Source organism: Parathielavia appendiculata (genome assembly GCF_033297405.1).
Source record: "Parathielavia appendiculata strain CBS 731.68 unplaced genomic scaffold N657scaffold_2, whole genome shotgun sequence".
In the NCBI taxonomy this organism is placed as follows: domain Eukaryota; kingdom Fungi; phylum Ascomycota; class Sordariomycetes; order Sordariales; family Chaetomiaceae; genus Parathielavia; species Parathielavia appendiculata.
Window position 1 is genome coordinate 10,917 of NW_026944221.1, and position 17,470 is coordinate 28,386.

The window sequence follows — 17,470 nt, forward strand, 5'->3', positions numbered from 1 at the left end:
CTTCCACTGTAAGAGGACGTTCCTTCCCTCATCGACATCACCGACACTGGACCTCACCGTCCAGTGCAACTGCTTGCCCTTCGATGGCGATCACAGGCGAATGTGGATGGAGGCGGAAGCAGCATGTCCTGTCTTGGGCCAGGGCCTCATCACTGGAGGTCGGGTTGCGCCGGCTTATTGCAGTCCGTTGCGGGTGATGTCCGGGGGACAAAATCCTGGGAACTGGGATTGTATCATTTAAAGAGATCACAGCTCGATATTCTTTCATGGATGCTTTCCTCGAGATTTAAATGATGCGTGCCTTCCGAAGAGCTGGTTGTGAATTGGATGGTGTCCTCTGTACGGAGTACGGAAATACATTCACCGAAATCGTAAGGAACCCCGTTTCAGGCAAAGGATCCACCACCTCCAAATACGGATTACACTTCTTCCTTCTCTTGCTCGTAATCTCTCATCGGCTTCAACATACTTCCGAAATGCAGCCATCCGATACAAGACCTGCCAATCGGGACATTGTAATACACGCAGCTCGCCTCACACGCGAAGCATTTGCTCCCTTTGGGGATGTGATTGAAAATCCGCAACCCGGCGTGCACCCCTCTTCAATCGCAAAGTCATCACAACCGCTACCATGCAACGGGGTATCCGCGAACCAAGGCTCAGCCATCAAATTCCAACATGTCTCGCGCCAACTAAACCTCTATGACCAGGCTCCCAGCCGCCGCCCTGGGGCCGCTATTATGAGCATCTTTAGGTGTGCCGCCCGCGCCCGCATTCCCGACCTACTCCCGGCTACGGCTCCGATTCAGACTCCCGCGCCGATCCCGGCCGGAACCACCGACTTGGAGCCCCTCCCATCAGCCTTCCCCGTCACAATACTCGAACGCCACCCCTTCACAACCCAAACCTTTATCCCCTTCACCGCAAACCCCAACAACCGCTATCTCGTCATCGTAGCACCTAGCCTCCCTCTCTCTCCTCCTACTCCCTCCTCAAGCAACGAGAAAGAGACAACCCTGCCGGTCCCAGCCAGTTCCCCCCCCTCGTCGAGCTACTTCCGCCCACTGCCGGGTAGCGGTAAGCCCGACCTGCGCCGCCTCCGCGCGTTTGTGGCAACCGCCACGCAGGCCGTTACCTACGGCGCTGGGACGTGGCATGCGCCCATGGTGGCTCTGGGCGAGAAGGGAACGGAAGCGATGGATTTTGTCGTGGTGCAGTTTGCCAATGGCGTCGCGCTGGAGGATTGCCAGGAGGTGGAGTTGACAGATATCGCAGGGCCGGGGCCAAGGTTGGGGGACGGCCCTGGGGAAAGACGACATGTTTCAGTGAAGCTGGTGCCGATGGGTTTGAGGATGGCTAAGCTTTAAACATGTGTGGGTTTTCATCCGCATGCCGGTGGCCTCGTCGACCCGAATGTGCCACGTGAGATATCCTGCCATCGCCGTCTGTCAGAGAACGCGTGTTATACGATGCCGCTTGGTAATGCTGGCTGAGCCTCTGTCTTGCCCATTCCTGCCTGGGCACACATTCAGCTTGAGCTTTTCTCCATGGACTGTGGGACTGTGAGATGGCATCCTCTGCTGAACGCGAATTCGCCCTCTCGGCAAAACGAGATATGACTTCTATCATTGACAGCCACCAGCAAACCAGAGAATTGCAGATAAGCGCATGAACAGCTATGATCCTTTCCGATCTGGACTCATATGGTGAGGTATCCCAAGCTTGAAGCTGCTGCTTGCAGCATTTCCCAATCCCTCGAATTCCCCACCGCCAAGCTCAAGAAACATGACCTGTACACTCACGACCGTCCTGGTCCCCTCGTTGACTCCTCCCGCTTTGGACTCATGTGGCTGGGCATCCCACTCCTCGGTACCGCCACCGCCAAGCTCGAAATAGATACATTTAACATCCCTACACCCAACCCCCATCCCTCGGCCCAGTGCTGCTCACTCCTTCCCATCCAACCACCACGGAACCTCCTCCGACTGCTGAAAGAAGTTCTCCACCGCCGGGTTATCCCTAGCCAAACCGCGCAGCGTCTCTTCCTCGATCGTCCCCGAGACCATGAAATGGTACACATGCACCTTCTTTTCCTGCCCAGTGCGGATGCACCTGCCCTTGGCCTGCTTCACCGTTCTGGCCCGGTGCTCTTCGTCGGGATGCACGTACGGATTCGCAAAGATGACGTGGTTGGCATTGGTCAGGTTGCTACCCGCGCTGGTCTCGCTGTCGATGTCAAGCAACAGAATCTGTCCGGCTTTCTTGTCCTTGAAGGCCTCGAGCTTGTCGGCGATCCTGTTGTCACTCTCGGCTGCCAGGTTGACGAAGGAGAGTGTAGCTTTGGTGAAGGCACGCGCCAGGGAGTCGATGAGCGGGCCGTATTGCGCAAAGACGAGCACGTATTCGTCGCCGGGGATCTCCTTCTTGATCAGGTCTGCAACGCACTCGGCCTTTGCGAACTGTTCCTTGCTCATGGCCCACGGCACCAGCGAGCAGCGAAGAACCGGCCGCTCGCGGATGAAGGCTGGGCAATCTTTGACGGGGCAGTAGAAGCCCGCGGTGGTCCTGCATCCGCCGCACAGGAAGTGTCCGCAGGCCACCACCAGGAATGACCCGGACGCCGACGTGAGCAGCTTGTGGCACCCACGGCACGCCTTCTTGGCCACGAAGCAATCCTTATCTTTTGCATTCGCCAGCGCGGCGTAGTCGCGCACGAAGTTGGCCTCCAGGGCCGTCGCTCTCAGATCCTCGACCGTCTTGGCGAGATGCACCAGCGTCCGCTTCAGCTCCTCGTTGGCAGTCTCCATCTTCTTGTCAATCTTGGGATGGCTACAACCCAACGCCGACTCAAAGTCCCGATGCCGGACAGGCGCGGCTCGGCCATCGCGGTAATTGTCAGACGTGCTGAGGCCATGCTCGTGCCGCCAGAGCATCTCCTTGAGCTTTTCGATGCTCTGGTTCGGAGTTTTAAGGTTCAGCTCCGCGGCTCGGTCCAGGAGGGCGGCTTTTTTGGGCTTGCCGTCGTGGTCAGTGTTTTTGAAGGGGTCGAACGACTTCTTGGCGGCGTTATCCCAGGTTGGGATGTCCGGCTGCGTTGCAATGCATGCCAAGAAGAAATCCCCCAGTTCCTTCCCGTTGAGGCTGCTCAGTATCAGCTTGTCGTTCGCGATGCAATCCTCGATACCTTCCGGAATGGGCCTTCGTGGACCACCTCGGATACTCGGGACCAGCACAGCCCGGGCTAGGTCCCAGCCTGACCGGATATTGGAAAGGGGTGCCGCATTGGGGTCGATCTTGTACCGGAGCCAGCAAATGTCCTTGGCCATGAGGCGGAGCTGCTTCTCGGACAGATCTTTGACGGTGCTGGATCGGCTAACCTTGAAAAAATCCAGCCAAGTGTGCAGCGCCTTGTCCTTGTGGTAGTGATCCGCCCATTCTCTCCCAAAGTGCGCTTCCCACATTTTTCGGAGAAAGGCGACGTCTGACGAACGGCTACTTGGGAGGCCGGCCACAATTGCCATCTCGCGAAGGAACATTTCCTCGCCGCCAAACTCCTCGAAATGCCCCTCCCTTGCCGACTTCACCGGCTTGATCAGACACTCGCACATGATCTCGACGCGAGCCAACGTATCTAGAATGGGCGAAATATCCCTGTTGTCTTTGGACTTCTTGTCGAGCTCCTTCTCGAGATCCCGGATCCAGCGATGAAGCCACATGGCCTTGTCCCAGAGCCACTTCATCTGCTTGGCAAGCTCCTCGCTTCGGCGTGCAAGCTCCTTCTCAAGGTCATCCATCGAGCCTCGACCCTGACCAAGGCCGCAGGCAACCAGACCCAGCATCATCTTGGCCTGGGCGGATCCACCCCTGCACGTCAAGTCGCTGCCCTTCAGCGCCACTTGAGAGCGGGCATGAGCAGGAAGGGCCGCGTAGTCGTACCCAGCGTTGATGACCTCCTGGTTGAGCATGTGGTACCGGACAAAGTCCGCGGCCGACATGACGACGGCCCGGACATGCTCTTCGGACTCGATGTTGACCTCTTCGAGGGGGTTGGCGCGGAAGTATGCAGCAACAAACGTCTGGGCGATGTTGTGCCTCTCGAGAGCGAGAGTTACCGACTTCACGCCGGAAGAGTATACGTGGAACTCTTCGCTGCGAGACATCGGACTCAGCTCGGGTCCATTTGTCAGCGCGGGCAGACCGGGCATGATGCGTGGTTCGGGCCGCGCAACGTGAACGCCAAAGGCTGAGCCAATGTTGCAGACGTGCTCCAGGTCGGAGACCTTGGGTGTACCCGAGATCAGCCACTTGGCGTTGGCCACGGCATTGGCAACGAAGAGGGCAATGGTTATGTCGTCATAGGAGCATTCGTCCCAGATGACGCGGGAAAAGCTGCAAGCGTGGATCCAGTTCACTTGCCATCCATTGGTGTCCTTTTCCTCTGTCTTCCCCTTCCCCTTGCCCTTGCCCTTGGCCTCCTGATCGGCAGTTTGACCGTCGGCCTCTTGCACGGCGGTTTCGCTGTCGGCCTCCTGATTAGCAGACTGAGCCTCAGCCTCTTGGTCGGCAGTTTGATCCTCATCGTCTTTCTGCTTGCCCTTGGCCTTTGTCTTGGCATTGGTCCTGGGCTTCTTGTAGTAGCTACGGTCGATCTCGGGCACCTGCTTCTCAACCAGCGCGTCGATCTCAGCTCGCTGCTTCTCGACCAGCTTTGTCAACAGATTCCCCGTCATCTCTTGCACGAGATTCTGATCAGGGATGCCAGCAGCACGGCCGGCAAGAAAGTAGGCAGTCAGAATTCTGTAGTTGCGCAACGCGCGGCGGTACCAGGCCTCCAGCGTCCTCCCACCGAGGCCATCACGGGAGCTTCCAGCAATCCCCACCAGCTGCTCCAGGAACGAAGAAGAAAACGCTGCGCTGCTGACGATGATGATCTCGGCTTGCTGCAGGCTCTGGAGCATGTCTCGCCTGCAAAAGCTAGCGGGGCTCTTGATGACGAGCAATTGCGGCGATTTCAGCCCGAGGAAGTTCTCCGCCTCCTTCTCCCACTGCGTCGTGATGTGCTTGGGAACAATGATGAGAGTGGCGGATAGATGGACGAAAAAGGACTCGGGTTTGAGGCCGACGTCCTCTAAATGCTCAAAAGACTCAGACAGCTCTTTTGCCCAGGCGTCATCAACTTTCTCCTGGCGCTCAGTGATGGACTGGCCTGTGTCAAAGCCACGCATGCAATCCAGCAGGGCGAGCGTGACGACGGTTTTTCCATAGCCGACCTCGTGGGCCATGACGCCGCCACGGGAGCTGAATGGAAAGCGACTCGGCCATTCGGCCTTGCCGACCACGCGGAGATTGAGCGGCGCAACCACCTCCTCCTCGATTTCGAACTTAACGAAGTCGAAGGACGCGCGCTCGCGTTGCATCATCCACTTGACAGCCTCCTCCTGACTCGACCTGAGCTTGTGCTCCACCTTCCTTTTCGTCGCCTTCTTTCCCCTTCCGACGGTGTCCGTGCGGGTGAACCGAGGAGGTCCCCGGGACGGCAACTCGCACTTGATGTCGGGGTTGATGCCAGCCGTATGGTCCTTAGCGCAGGGGCGGACGGAGTCGCTGAATGGTGCAAATTCCGTAACTGAGGAGGGCGCATAGTCGAGTACCACTTTAAAGGATGTCTCTGCCTGGGAACACACGTCTTGCCAACCACGGCCCGGAGCGCGGTGTGCCTGCAGCAGGTATCCGCGCGCTCGAGACCCGAGGGTCTTGGGCTGCAACATGAGCATGATATCCATTGTCCTTGCGCCATCGATGTCATGCATGAGACGGGCAGCAACTGCCACCGCCCTGGGAAGGTCTTGGTACTGCCTTTCGAACAGCGCAGCTTCGTCCGGGTCCTCGATGATGGCCTTTACGCCCTTTCCCTCTTCCTCCGACGCCTTCTTCCCGTCTTTCTTGGTGTAGACGGTGATCTGAGGCGGAGTCACAGAACACGTTTCGCAGTGTTCAACTGCGACCCATTTGCCCTCGAGGTGTGGAAAATCAGCGAGATTGAGTGGCATTCTCGCTCCTCGGAACTCGCGAGAGAGAAAAGCAAACAGCTTCAGAAAAGCATCACACTGGGCGGGGGGAATGACGTAGAACATGTTGCTGCCGGATTGGAGGCTGTCGATCCTGGAGAGCAGTGCCGCCGGCACGGGGAAGTTGGGAAAAGGCGCTGTGACGGCGGCAAAGATGGGCATTGGCTTAACAACACGACCTGCCTTGTGGCAATACGCGGTGCGAATGGCCTCGGTCGAGCCCCAGCGGAGCTGGGCGGCGTTCTCTTCGACTTCTGTCGTTTTGGGCTCCGAATCATTCGGATACGGATCAGGACTGGACCAGTATCCGGGCCAGAAGGCGTCCACCGATCCCAGTTCGGGGGATTTGAGGTCCCAGGAAAGCGCCGGTGAAGCGCAGAGCAAAGTTTCACGATGCTCATGGGGTTCCATTCTCCTCACAGTCTGAGTCCACACGAAGTGGTCTTCATCGGCATTGCGGAGGGGTGCCGAGTCCCACATCATGAAGACGGGGGAAGCAGGGCAAGATGTCGCCTTGATATGCAGCGCATTTCCTGCCGTGCCACAGTCGGGAAGGTGGACGTATGTCCCGCGCAACTTCTCCTCGACAAACCTCTTCCAGGCCATCAGGGTCGGATTAGACTGAGCATTGCTGTCGCCCGCAAAGGCCAGATTGCCAGCAACCAGTGCACCGGCTTCATTCCTGGCCAAGCGCAGTGTAAGGCGGACACGACCATGGGTCCACACAGACCACTGAGAGCTATCATAGTATCTCGCAGAAACCTGCCCCCGCGCGATGGGCTGCTCAAAGTCGAATGTGGCCGAGAGTCTAGGGCGATTTGGGTGCCAGGGTGCCACGTAGATGTACCAGTAGGAAACCGAGCCTGGCTCTGGGGAGAGGACAAGGCGAGCAATACTGTCGGCGCGCTTGTAGCAGACAGTCACGGTCTCGGTGACTTTGATGTCGTCGAAGTAGTAGTCATTGTTCGATTCCAGAATGCAGGTGACGACGGAGCGGTAATCCTTGTCATTGACGTTTCCAAGCCCCTGCCGAACGGCCTCAGCCGGGATGGGCAGCTTGATGACTGCGGGCACGAGTTTCTTGAGGTTGACCTTGCCCTGCTCAGTAGATAATTTGCGGCGTATTGGCTTCTTGGTGCCGAAATTGTGCTCCGGGTTTCCACGACAGCCGGAGCAGGCCGTGATGCCGCAGTTATCGCAGACGACGACCTCACCAGGCCGCGTGGAGCAGTAGCATCGGCGCACCATTCCATCTGCGATGGCCAGGAGCTCTTCAAGGACAGGGAAGTCATCAGCAACCAGGCGAGTTGTCGTCAGAGATTTGTCCTGTGTGATTTCCAGGTACTCACCGCGACTGGGCGGTTCTGGTCCAAGCGGCTCGAGCAACTTCTCGACTGTATTATTCTTAAACGCAGCGAGGAGAAGGGCCAGGGTCACGGCGCCGACGACGGTGACAGTCATGGCGTTGCCTGCCAGATCTCGGAGCTGAGCCTGGGTCTCGGTGGAGATGACCAGTTCATCGACGGGAAGACCCTGCAACGCGAGGGTCTCCGTTCCGGTGATGGGGCGCATCAGGTCGGTGACGACGGGCATCCCGCTCGGTGTGATGCAGCCGACAATGCCCAGCTTACTTGCCAGCCCTGTCTTGGTCGTGACGAGCAGGGCGTTGCGGTCGACGTTCTGGCTCACGTCGACCATGGCGGTCTTGTAGCCCAAATCGAATTTTTGCTTGTGGGCGCTGGCGAAGATAATGTCCATCAAGTCGATGACTCGAGTGACTTGGGACTGCCAGAATGAGGGCCACGCATGGGCGGGGAAGCTGGCCGAAATGAGCCGGCCGTTGCGCATGGCCTTCTTGCTGAAGAGATTGTCGTCGCGCCGCAGGCCAATCTTCTCGCGCTGGTCAGCATGCCGGAGTGAGCAAAGAGACCACTCGGCATTGGTCGTGCCCTTCCTTGACATGTCGGCCCGGGCTTGGAGCGTGGCCGGGTCGTCGGCAGGGCGGAGAAAGGCCGAAATTGAGGACGAGGGCGCACGCTTGCACTTGTCGAGGTGGAGGATCCACGCGTCGGTAATTGCAGCTGCCGCTTTCTCGCCAATTTCGGAAGCATCGACGGCCACCAAGTAGCATCGCTGGCGGGTCTGGGGCAAGTAGTACTCCTTGCTGTCCACCTTTTTAACGCGGGCCACGTACCCAATCTTGGGGAAGGCATGCTTTGTCTTCATGTCCCAAGGAGCACTGACGACATTCTCCAAAATGACGAACTTTGGCCGCAAGTCCGCTATCAGCTTCAAGGCGGCAAAGAAGGTTGTTGCCGACTCGCCCTTTCCAAGAGCCAGAAGCTCCTGGATGCCCTCGAGGAGGACATTAACAAAGCTTTGGTCGAGCTTAACGGGCGACGGCGGGTCTTCGTCAGTCTCAACGGCACCTTTCCTCTTTGACCCTTTCTTCTTTGACCCATTCTTCTTCTCCTTCTTGTCCGGTTTCAGGTAATGGTCGAGGGCTGGCACACTCCCAGCCGGCTTCTTGTTATTCAAGTTGGAATAATCGACACAGGAACAGCCGGCGAAGAGGATGTCCGGGTGCGCTGCTGGGATCGCGGCTCTGGAACCACCAGCAGTCGTGCTAGCCCATTGTTAGCTGCCCGAGATTGTTCCATCGGTTCGGATGCTGGGAAAAGACGTACGCTTTGCCGTCGGGGCTCACGCTGGCCAACTCGATAACATCGCGGAAGATGAGGGTGCCGGGCGGAAGGTTGCGCCGAATGAAGCCTTGCTTGTAGGGTTCAATCTCGCAGCTGAAAACATGTTTTAAATCAAAGCCAGGCCCGAACCCCGCCGTCTCCAAGGCATCCAGGATGAGATGCAAGGCAAAGATGGGAGCGTCAGTACCAGAGCAGATGGTCGCCACCTTCAGTTTGAGGGGATACTCTTTCAGCGTAGCCGGGTCGAGGCGTTTGATCATCTCCACGAACATCTCGCGGGGATCGGAGACAGGCGGCAAATTGGTATTGATTGCACGCTGCTTGGTCTTCTTGTTGGACTTGTCGCTTATGTCACTGGACGTCTCGCCGGCAGTACTCTCATCGACAGGAACCTCACTAACGGGAGTCTCATCGACGAACAACACATCATTTAACGTCTCATCGACATCCATGGGCTCAGTGGCACTGGGGCCGCAGGAGTCCGCGTCAGCAGAGGAGGCCGCGGAGGGATTTGCACGGGAGGTTCTCTTTCTCTTGGCTGAGGGCGGCAGATGCTCTTGGTCATGACCACCTTGGCTCGAAGTTGAGTCGCGCCGCTTTGCCGAGCGCTTGCGCTTGCGAGTGGCAGCGCGAGACCGTGACGACGATCTCTTGGTGGCGGCCATGTCTTGGTCAATGTCAATCGGGTCATACTACAAACCAGCCGATCAAGCGATCCTTACCTGATGACACCCGAAGGCGGGCGAGGTGCTCGATGGTCTTGAAGGCTCAGACAACCAAGGAAGGGGTAGATTGTTTGATCAGTCTGGCTTTGTGTCGCCGAAGTACAGTATTATAGAGCAAAGAGCGATGGCTAAGGGTACCAAAGACAGCCAGGAGTGACGCAGATGTTTGATGCTGCTTGCCTGTGACAGTGAGGTGCTCTCAGGTTGTGCAGGAATAACTTCTTTTGAAAAAAGCGATTGCTGGAGGAATTGGGCAGGGTAACTGAAAAAATATCAGACGATTGTATGATGTGGTGTCGGCATGGCATACTGGTGGTTGCCGAAACCCAAGTCCACCGTGTGAGGACTGCGCCGACCCAATGTGGACAACAGAGTTAAGGGGATCTAAGGCTCAGGGGCCTAGTCGTTGTCCTGGCTGTTGCCCAGGCCGTTGCGCTAGCTGTAGTTCCGTCCGCACCGTGCATGTTGAAGTGGCGCCCTTTTTAAGTCTTCTGTGCGATAAAGAGCTGATGGCCCCATTGGGGTTAGAACTGCTGGACTCTTTGACTACCCAGGAGCGAGCAAAGAACAGTGGGTTTTCTGACAGCATGAACCACCCACTGGTGATCACCGACATCCCAAATGCCGGACAACGCAGACAATGGGACCCATAGCTCCGGGCGGGACCTGGCTGCTGTCCAGAATGCGGCCGTGACATTGTCCTGGCGGTCATGGACAGCGCGTTTCGTTGTCTTGGGATACTGACCAGGTCAATGCCGACAGAGGAAACCGCTCGCCAAGCCAGGAGACCAGATTGGACGGGATGATTGTTGATGATGATGGCAGCTCGAGGCCAGGCGGGAAATCCTCCAATGACTCGAGAGAGGGAGTCGACGCCTCAAGGGACGTTGAAATTGGCTGCCAAGACCGCTTCCTGTGGCTGAGCGTGAACGTCGGCTGTGGCGGTAAGGAACTTTGTCGGAACTACCCAATTTGGGAGCCCCGACGAGTAGACCTTCCTTCACCGCAAGCTCAAACACGAGGTCCAAGAAATCCCTCGATTGGCTCATAAGTTGCTTGCTCCTGTCTGACGGTTGGCATTCCTCTTTCCCCATTTCCAACTTGTGAAACAACGACAGAAAACTCATCGCTCACGCGTGCTTTGAGGCTTCAAACTTGGCTGTGCCTGGCGTCAGAAAAAAGGAGGGAATGCTCCGTTACCTGGCAACCTGGGCAGGATAAACAAACGGAAGAGAAATTAAGATGGCGCCTGGCTCAGTGTTTCCTCTGACAGAAGACGCACCCAAGTTTGAGGATCTTTCCGGCTTGGAGATCAAGCCGGGAGACAACCCGTATGACGCCCTCATCAACGCCTGCCATGGCTCTGCGGTAAGCCATCCTCCTCTCCTCGAGAAGATGATGTTCCATAAAAATTCCGGGCGGAGGGCCCGGGCGGAGGGGTGACGCGGAGCTCCGGGATTTTTCATGCGGTGTGGGATGCCGAGAGGAAGCTAACAGGAAGGACCCGCAGGCCGAGATGCAAGCCCGGTATGCCACGCATCGGGCCACCAGGAATGCGCAACAGCGGGGAAATTTCCTGACTCCAGAGTTCAAGGGGCTCAGTATTGACCCCATCCTGCTGCGGTTGGAGAATCCCGACATCGAACCTGGGTTTAAAGACCCCAGAAACTGCCTCGTGTTCTGGGCGAGACCGCCGGACCATATTGTGAGGCTGGCCTCTCATCTGCAGACTCTCCTGGCAAAAGCGGCACCTGGTAAGCCTATTCCTCCTGGTCGTGTGCCAAAAGTATCATTACACCTTTGCTGAACCATCCGCCGGCTAGGCCTTTGGCTCATGCCTGCACACCGCTTGCACTTGACGACCCTAGAAGTGGCTCACTCGCGGACGGCTGAGGAGATCGCAAGTTTGGTGTCAGCATTGCGGCCGGCACTCCCTGCTATGGCCGGGTTGACGTTCGCGAGGCGCTCACGGCTCGTCAAGCCCATGATCTCGTACGACCTGTCTGCCGTGGCCGTCTCGTTTCTGCCGGCATCGGGTGAGGAAGTGCTGTCGCCGCCTCCAGCGCCGCTATCTTCGGATCATGTTGGGCAGAACGGGCAGAACGGACAGCCCGATCAGAGCACGGCAGAAGACCCCGACGCATACACGTACCACCACCTGCGGCGAGACGTCTTCACCATGGCGTCAGAAAAAGTGGCCATTGCTTCGCGATACGTGGTTCCCAGTGCGCATATCACCATTGGACGCTTTCTCACGCAGAAAGACCACGAGACACCAGAGCAGCGAGAGCGGTGGATCCGGACCATCGAAGACATCAACAAGTGGCTTGAGGACGAGGTCTGGGACGTCAAGGACGGCGAGTTTCTCGGTGAATGGATGGTTGGCAAGGAACGGGGACTCGAGGCCCGGTGTGGAACTCTGTGGTATGGCGGTGGGAGGACCATCCTCGCGGGAGAAGGCTTTTAATAAGCCGAGATGGGCATGTTTGTTACAGAGTGTGAAGACAGAATCGGGACATGTTGGATTAAACTTTAAATTATAAATCTTCAATTGAGGAAAATCATAAATCTTCAGTTGAGGAATATTATAAATCTTCAATTGGGGAAAATTAAGCACTTGAAAGAACACCTGGCGGCTGAATAGAACTTCGAGAATGGGTCCAGTTAGATAATGGGGATGACAGGAATGAGAAGCTCAAGTCACCCGCTTGATTGCTTCTCCGTCAGGTACCCGACGCAGTCTTGGCGGGTTTTCCCGGGCCAGGGCACCCTGGTGTAGCACCCCGTGACCCCGCAAACTTGCCTTTAGCGTCGATCTCGGTGATGCGATGTGGTTCCGGAGAAGAATCCAGTCTTCCAGAGCACTTCCCACACCGAAGGCTTGCATGCAGTCGAGACGCCGTGTAACCCAGTCGAGCTGATTCCAGAATGTAAAACGCGGGCAGTTGTGTCGCGGAAATCGCTTCTGGTTTGCTCCAGCTCTCAAAGAATCGACGCCCGCACAGACCGCAGATCGGTCGGGAGACACTTCTGTGTGTGGGGCCAGCAACTCCACTGCTCCGTACTTTAAGCTCCCTCTTTCGGTCCGTCACTGTTCGCAGGCCCGAGCCAGGGTCAGTTTTAGAACAGTTATGTAATAATGATAATTGTTAGCCGCTAGTAACTGCCTGCTTAGGTTAGCGGCGGCAAGGTCATCGACCATCCCTCACAGCCTGCCCTTGGCCATCTCCATCCTGGAACGAGGGTTTGCGACGGAGCCCGCCACGCTCGCCATCCGGTTGGTCCTCCCGTTGGCCCTCCCGTTGATCCGGCCATCACCACCTCACCACCTCTAAGTACCCGGATGATGCGAGCTTCAACGCCGTCGCGATCCAGCCCAAACGTCCGATAGCCTTCTCTCTCTAGCTTCGCAAATCGCCGGCAACGAGATAGCGACCGATTGATTCCATCTGGCAAAGTGTTGTCCTCGCGTAATTGCACGAGTGTTCTAGTGTAGCCACGACGACATCATCTCGCTACACGACCGCCCTCCCAACCTCGGCTGAAGCCCGACTCTCTCGCTCACCTCTTCGACCTACTACTCCGATTCGTGCTTGCTATGGTTGCGCTGTGGTGGTTGTGCATGACATTGGACAATCGAGAGGGATTGTGGTCGTGATCAGCTGGGCCAGACAACAGAGAGGACAGCAGGAGACAAGGGTCGCGGACTCGGCCGCGCGCATATGTGCCGTCCTATTGGTTTCGACTCTCTCTCTTGGGGCCATCGTCGTTCCGCCCACCGCGCATTACCCCTCTGGCCTTGACGCGTGTCAAGAGAGCGGAACTCGTCAAATAACTTCTCCGTTGCAATGGATGGGAGCTCTTACACCCTGGGGACTAATCCCCATGGCGCCGCCGCCCCTCCTCTGCCCGAGCGGCCGGCGCGACACTCGGTGCTCCCTCCACTCTCTGAAGTCCCGTCGCCGCGGAGCACAGAGAGACCCTCGGCCAGCAACCTTCGGACCGCCTTCCGGCAGACGGTGAGGTCAGTAACACCTGACCCGCCCGACGCCATACCGCGCAAGGGGATGGACGGGCCTGCCAGTACTGTTCCACAGGTGCCCCGCGGTCGTGGTTCTTCATCACCACAGACTTCGCCGAGGTCCATTCCCACCGCCTCTGCCAACCTGCCATCGGCCAGACGCCAGGGCGTCGTGTTCAACGACTCCTTTTCTGCTTCTTTCGACGGCACTTCATCCAGCCCTCCTCCGCGGCCGGCCTCTTTCCGCCCGAGAACTCACACCATGGACGGTGCCTTCCGCCAGCAGCTCGCCCCAGCCAGCGAGGCGCGCAACAGGATAGGCTCCTTCTCGTCCGCCGCCTCTGTCACGGTTTCCGACGACATGAAACTGCCGTCTTTCCACCAGCCTCCGTTCGAGCCGTACAGGCAAGCCGATCTGCAACCGCCTCCTGCCACGTCATTGCCCAAGGACAGGAAGTCGTCCGGTGCCAGGAGTCGTTTAACCAAGCGGCCGTCATCCCGCCCCAGTTCACCCCTATCTTCTCTGCCGCCGTCGGTTGATTCGCTTCCCCTCCCGATCCCGACCACGGACGCAAACAAGGTCTTGCTCCTCATGAAAAATCTGTGTGGGAGAATGCGCGGTGAAGTCGAGTACCAGAAGGACGTGGACGGGCCGTGGGTGAGCGGCATGTGCTATATCGACGAGGAGAGGGGGCATCTGATGTTTGACCCCGGCGACAGCGGTCCCTTTCACACCATCCTGCTCGCCGACCTTCGGGGGTGTCGGGTGGCCCCGGTCGGACACCAGCACACGGACATGCAATGCCTCGAAGTCGCTAGCCCCCATCTAGGCGTGGCGCTGTTCCTGCGGCCCCTTGTGCATGAGGAGCTTGAACTCTGGCTGGCGGCTTTGCTCTGTTGGCAGCAGTTGCGACCACCTGGTGCGAGATCTCAAAATATGCGTCCTGTCAATCCCTACGTCGGCGCGCCGGCAAGGATAGAGATGAAGCGTCGCGTATCGTCGCCAAACATTCGGGAACCAGCCATCATCAAGGTCGGCAAGGTCATGCTCTGGGACAAGGGCGCAGCTGTCTCACCTCGCGCCATCGTCAGGCGGCCTTCGACGCGCGACTTACGGTCTTCGCAGACCTGCTGGAGGAGGGTCTCTTGCATCCTCCACGATAACGGCGAGCTCAAGGTTATGACGGAAAACGACGTGACGGTGCTCTCCGTCATAGAACTGTCCCAACTCGCGAGATCCGCCATTCAGCAGCTCGACAGGTCCGTGCTGGATGAAGACTACTGCCTCGCCATCTTCCCCTCTTATGCCTCCACTTCAACCCAGCTGTCCATCTTCAGGCCAGTCTACATAGCCTTGGAGACTAGAGTTCTATTCGAGGTTTGGTTTGTCCTGTTGCGCGCATTCACCATACCGGATGTGTACACTCTCGACCCGGCAAGAGGGGGAGCTGTGTGCGAGGTGACGGATTTCCAAGAGAAGCCTGTGGGAGAGACGTTTAGGGTGGAAAAAACAATATCCGTCAGGATCACTGAGGCCAAACTGCGCAGCAGGGCCTGGGCCGGAGAAGGACCCCAAGGAGACCGCCATACCAAGGGGTCAGACATGGAATCGTTAACCGGCAACTACCTCGCCGAAGTGATTCTTGACGGAGAAGTCCGTGCAAGGACGACCACCAAAACGGACACCAAGAACCCGTTCTGGCGCGAGGATTGCGTCTTCACGGACCTCCCCGCGTCCCTACCCTACCTCTCAGTCCTTCTAAAGAGGGTTGACGGCACCATGGAGAGCTTCGCGCACCATATCCAGGTGACACTGGGATTGGCCAGGACTAACAACATGACAGAAGTTCTGTGCGGTTCTGTCGACATACCTCTGCATCATCTGGACTGCGGAAAGGATCACGAACAGTGGCTTCAAATATGCGATGACAGGCAGCAATCCATTGGCTCCATGCTTCTCAAAGTCCACCACGAGGAGCTCGTGGTTCTTCTACAGCAAAACTATCAGCCGCTTTCGGAGCTCTTGCACCGTTTCAGTTCCGGACTTATTAGTCAGATTACCGAGGCATTGCCCGGGAGCCTGCGCCGGCTCGCCGAGATATTTGTCAACATCTTCCAGGTTTCAGGAAGTGCAAACGAATGGCTCATGAATATGGTTGAGGAAGAGATTGACGGCATTGGGAACCAAGCACCGCTGAAAAAACCGAGGTTCAGCGCGCGGCTTAAGTCCAATGACTCGATTGAATCCAACGTTGACCGAGAGCAGATTGTGCGCGACTTGGGAAAATCGCTTCAGGGCGAGGCCAATCTCCTGTTCAGGGGCAACTCTCTACTGACCCAGGCCTTGGAGTATCACATGCGCCGTCTGGGCCGCGAGTATCTGAGCGAGACATTGGCGGAGAAAATATTGGAGATCAACGAGAGCGACCGCAGTTGCGAAGTGGACCCGAGCAAGTTGCACCACGGCGAGGACCTTCAACAACACTGGAACCATCTCATCCACTTTACCACCGACGTATGGAACTGCATCGCGTCATCGGCGACTCGTCTGCCTTCTGAGCTGAGGCACATCCTCAAGTATATCAGGGCTGTAGCCGAAGATCGCTACGGCGACTTCCTCCGGACCGTCACATACACATCTGTCTCGGGCTTCCTCTTCCTCCGCTTCCTTTGTCCGGCCATTCTAAACCCGAAGCTATTCGGCCTCCTACACGACCATCCGCGCCCTCGCGCCCAGCGTACCCTGACCCTCATCGCTAAATCCTTGCAGGCCCTCGCCAACCTGTCGAGCATCGGCAAGAAGGAGACGTGGATGGAGCCCATGAACAAGTTCCTCACCACCCAACGCCAGGCCTTTAAAGACTTCCTCGACACCGTGTGTGCCATCCCAGCAGAGCGGACCGAAGCTCCACTGCCGGCGCCGTACTCCACGCCCATCACCATCCTCGGCCGTCTGTCGCCAATGGCGCGCGAAGGGTTCCCTTCGCTGCCTTACCTGATCGACCAAGGCCGTAACTTTGCCGCACTCGTCAAGCTCTGGGCAGAGGCACACCCGCACTCGGCCAGCGAGTCCCACGTGTACGAGGGCGAGCTGCTGCGGTTCCACAAACTCTGCATCGGCCTGTACCAGCGCGCCGCGGGCTGCCTCGCGCGCATCGAGGCTCTTCGGCAAGCTGAAGTAGCTGTCAGTCAGCAGTCGGGGGCGGAGGATGACAACACTGCTTCTGTCCTCTCGGATGCGATGGATCGCATCAGCATCGGCGGCGACATGCTTGGCAGCCTGTCGTCCACCTACGGCGGCGGCAACAGCAGCGGCACAACAGCATATTGGACTGAGAGCGAGGGGGCCCATCATCCTCCCGGATCGTCCGGAAGCGAGGTGGATGTACTACCCAGCACATCCCCTCCGTTTGGAACGGTCAGCATAATGGGCCGAGACACCACCCGACACGGCAGCTTCAGTAGTCGAGACATAATGGGCCTGCCTAGCTCGCTGCGTCAAGTGTCGCGGAACAACGGCAATGGAGGCGAGCTCCTCTCGGCCAGCCAGGGCAGCAACGTCAACGCGTCGGGCAACAACAACACAGTGCGTAGCACCCTGCGCAGCGGCATTCACCCGCGCAAGCTCCTCAGCGGCTTCATCCGCAAGACGCGGACCGCTGGAACGCCTGAACATGCCGCCGCGGCGGTGCTGACGGGTGGCCTTTCGTTACCCATGATGAGTACTGGTGGTGGTAATAGTAGCAGGGAGAGCTACGAGCGGGACAGGGATGCGCCGCCGGGCCAGGAGAATTTCAACGAGAGAGAAAAAGTAAAAGATATTCAAGGGTGGGCGGGGATTAACAAAGAGAGAGACAGGGACAGGGAACGGGAACGGGAACGCAACAAAGGCGGCGGCCTCAGTGCGCTGCCCGAGTCGAGGCAAGCGGTGACAGTTGCGCGGCCGTGAAA

General features: G+C 57.8%; 4 protein-coding genes across 4 annotated transcripts; 3 read left to right on the top strand and 1 right to left on the bottom strand.

The window, feature by feature from the left end:
• Positions 1–424: 424 nt before the first annotated feature.
• On the top strand, positions 425–1,672 carry N657DRAFT_640523 (ureidoglycolate hydrolase). Its single transcript, XM_062791981.1, has one exon. It carries the CDS (start codon positions 477–479, stop codon positions 1,365–1,367), a length of 891 nt encoding a protein of 296 aa, XP_062650434.1. The 5' UTR covers positions 425–476; the 3' UTR covers positions 1,368–1,672.
• On the bottom strand, positions 1,657–9,857 carry N657DRAFT_170818 (uncharacterized protein). Its single transcript, XM_062786074.1, has 3 exons — positions 9,496–9,857; positions 8,756–9,440; positions 1,657–8,694 (listed from the first exon to the last, which is right to left on the bottom strand). The coding sequence occupies exons 2-3, from the start codon at positions 9,436–9,438 to the stop codon at positions 1,947–1,949; spliced, it is 7,431 nt and encodes a 2,476-aa protein (XP_062650435.1). The 5' UTR covers positions 9,439–9,440; positions 9,496–9,857; the 3' UTR covers positions 1,657–1,946.
• Positions 9,858–10,535: 678 nt separating this feature from the next.
• Positions 10,536–12,146, top strand: N657DRAFT_640525 (uncharacterized protein). Its single transcript, XM_062791982.1, has 3 exons — positions 10,536–10,866; positions 11,009–11,252; positions 11,322–12,146. Exons 1-3 carry the CDS (start codon positions 10,741–10,743, stop codon positions 11,963–11,965), a joined length of 1,014 nt encoding a protein of 337 aa, XP_062650436.1. The 5' UTR covers positions 10,536–10,740; the 3' UTR covers positions 11,966–12,146.
• A 1,237-nt stretch (positions 12,147–13,383) lies between these two features.
• On the top strand, positions 13,384–17,468 carry N657DRAFT_661062 (Rho GTPase activation protein; the record flags this gene model as incomplete). The annotated part of the gene is made up of 4 exons (XM_062795078.1): positions 13,384–13,430; positions 13,490–14,902; positions 15,347–16,885; positions 16,916–17,468. The coding sequence occupies 4 exons, from the start codon at positions 13,384–13,386 to the stop codon at positions 17,466–17,468; spliced, it is 3,552 nt and encodes a 1,183-aa protein (XP_062650437.1).
• Between the last annotated feature and the right edge of the window lie 2 nt (positions 17,469–17,470).

Excerpts from the sequence above, each read along its gene's own strand:
- N657DRAFT_640523 (XM_062791981.1), top strand. The coding sequence starts at position 477 with ATGCAGCCATCCGATACAAGACCTGCCAATCGGGACATTGTAATACAC.
- N657DRAFT_170818 (XM_062786074.1), bottom strand. The coding sequence starts at position 9,438 with ATGGCCGCCACCAAGAGATCGTCGTCACGGTCTCGCGCTGCCACTCGC. Across the intron at positions 8,695-8,755 it reads GTGAGCCCCGACGGCAAAGC|CACGACTGCTGGTGGTTCCA; the intron begins GTACGTCTTTTC and ends ACAATGGGCTAG.
- N657DRAFT_640525 (XM_062791982.1), top strand. The coding sequence starts at position 10,741 with ATGGCGCCTGGCTCAGTGTTTCCTCTGACAGAAGACGCACCCAAGTTT. Across the intron at positions 10,867-11,008 it reads ACGCCTGCCATGGCTCTGCG|GCCGAGATGCAAGCCCGGTA; the intron begins GTAAGCCATCCT and ends AAGGACCCGCAG. Across the intron at positions 11,253-11,321 it reads CCTGGCAAAAGCGGCACCTG|GCCTTTGGCTCATGCCTGCA; the intron begins GTAAGCCTATTC and ends TCCGCCGGCTAG.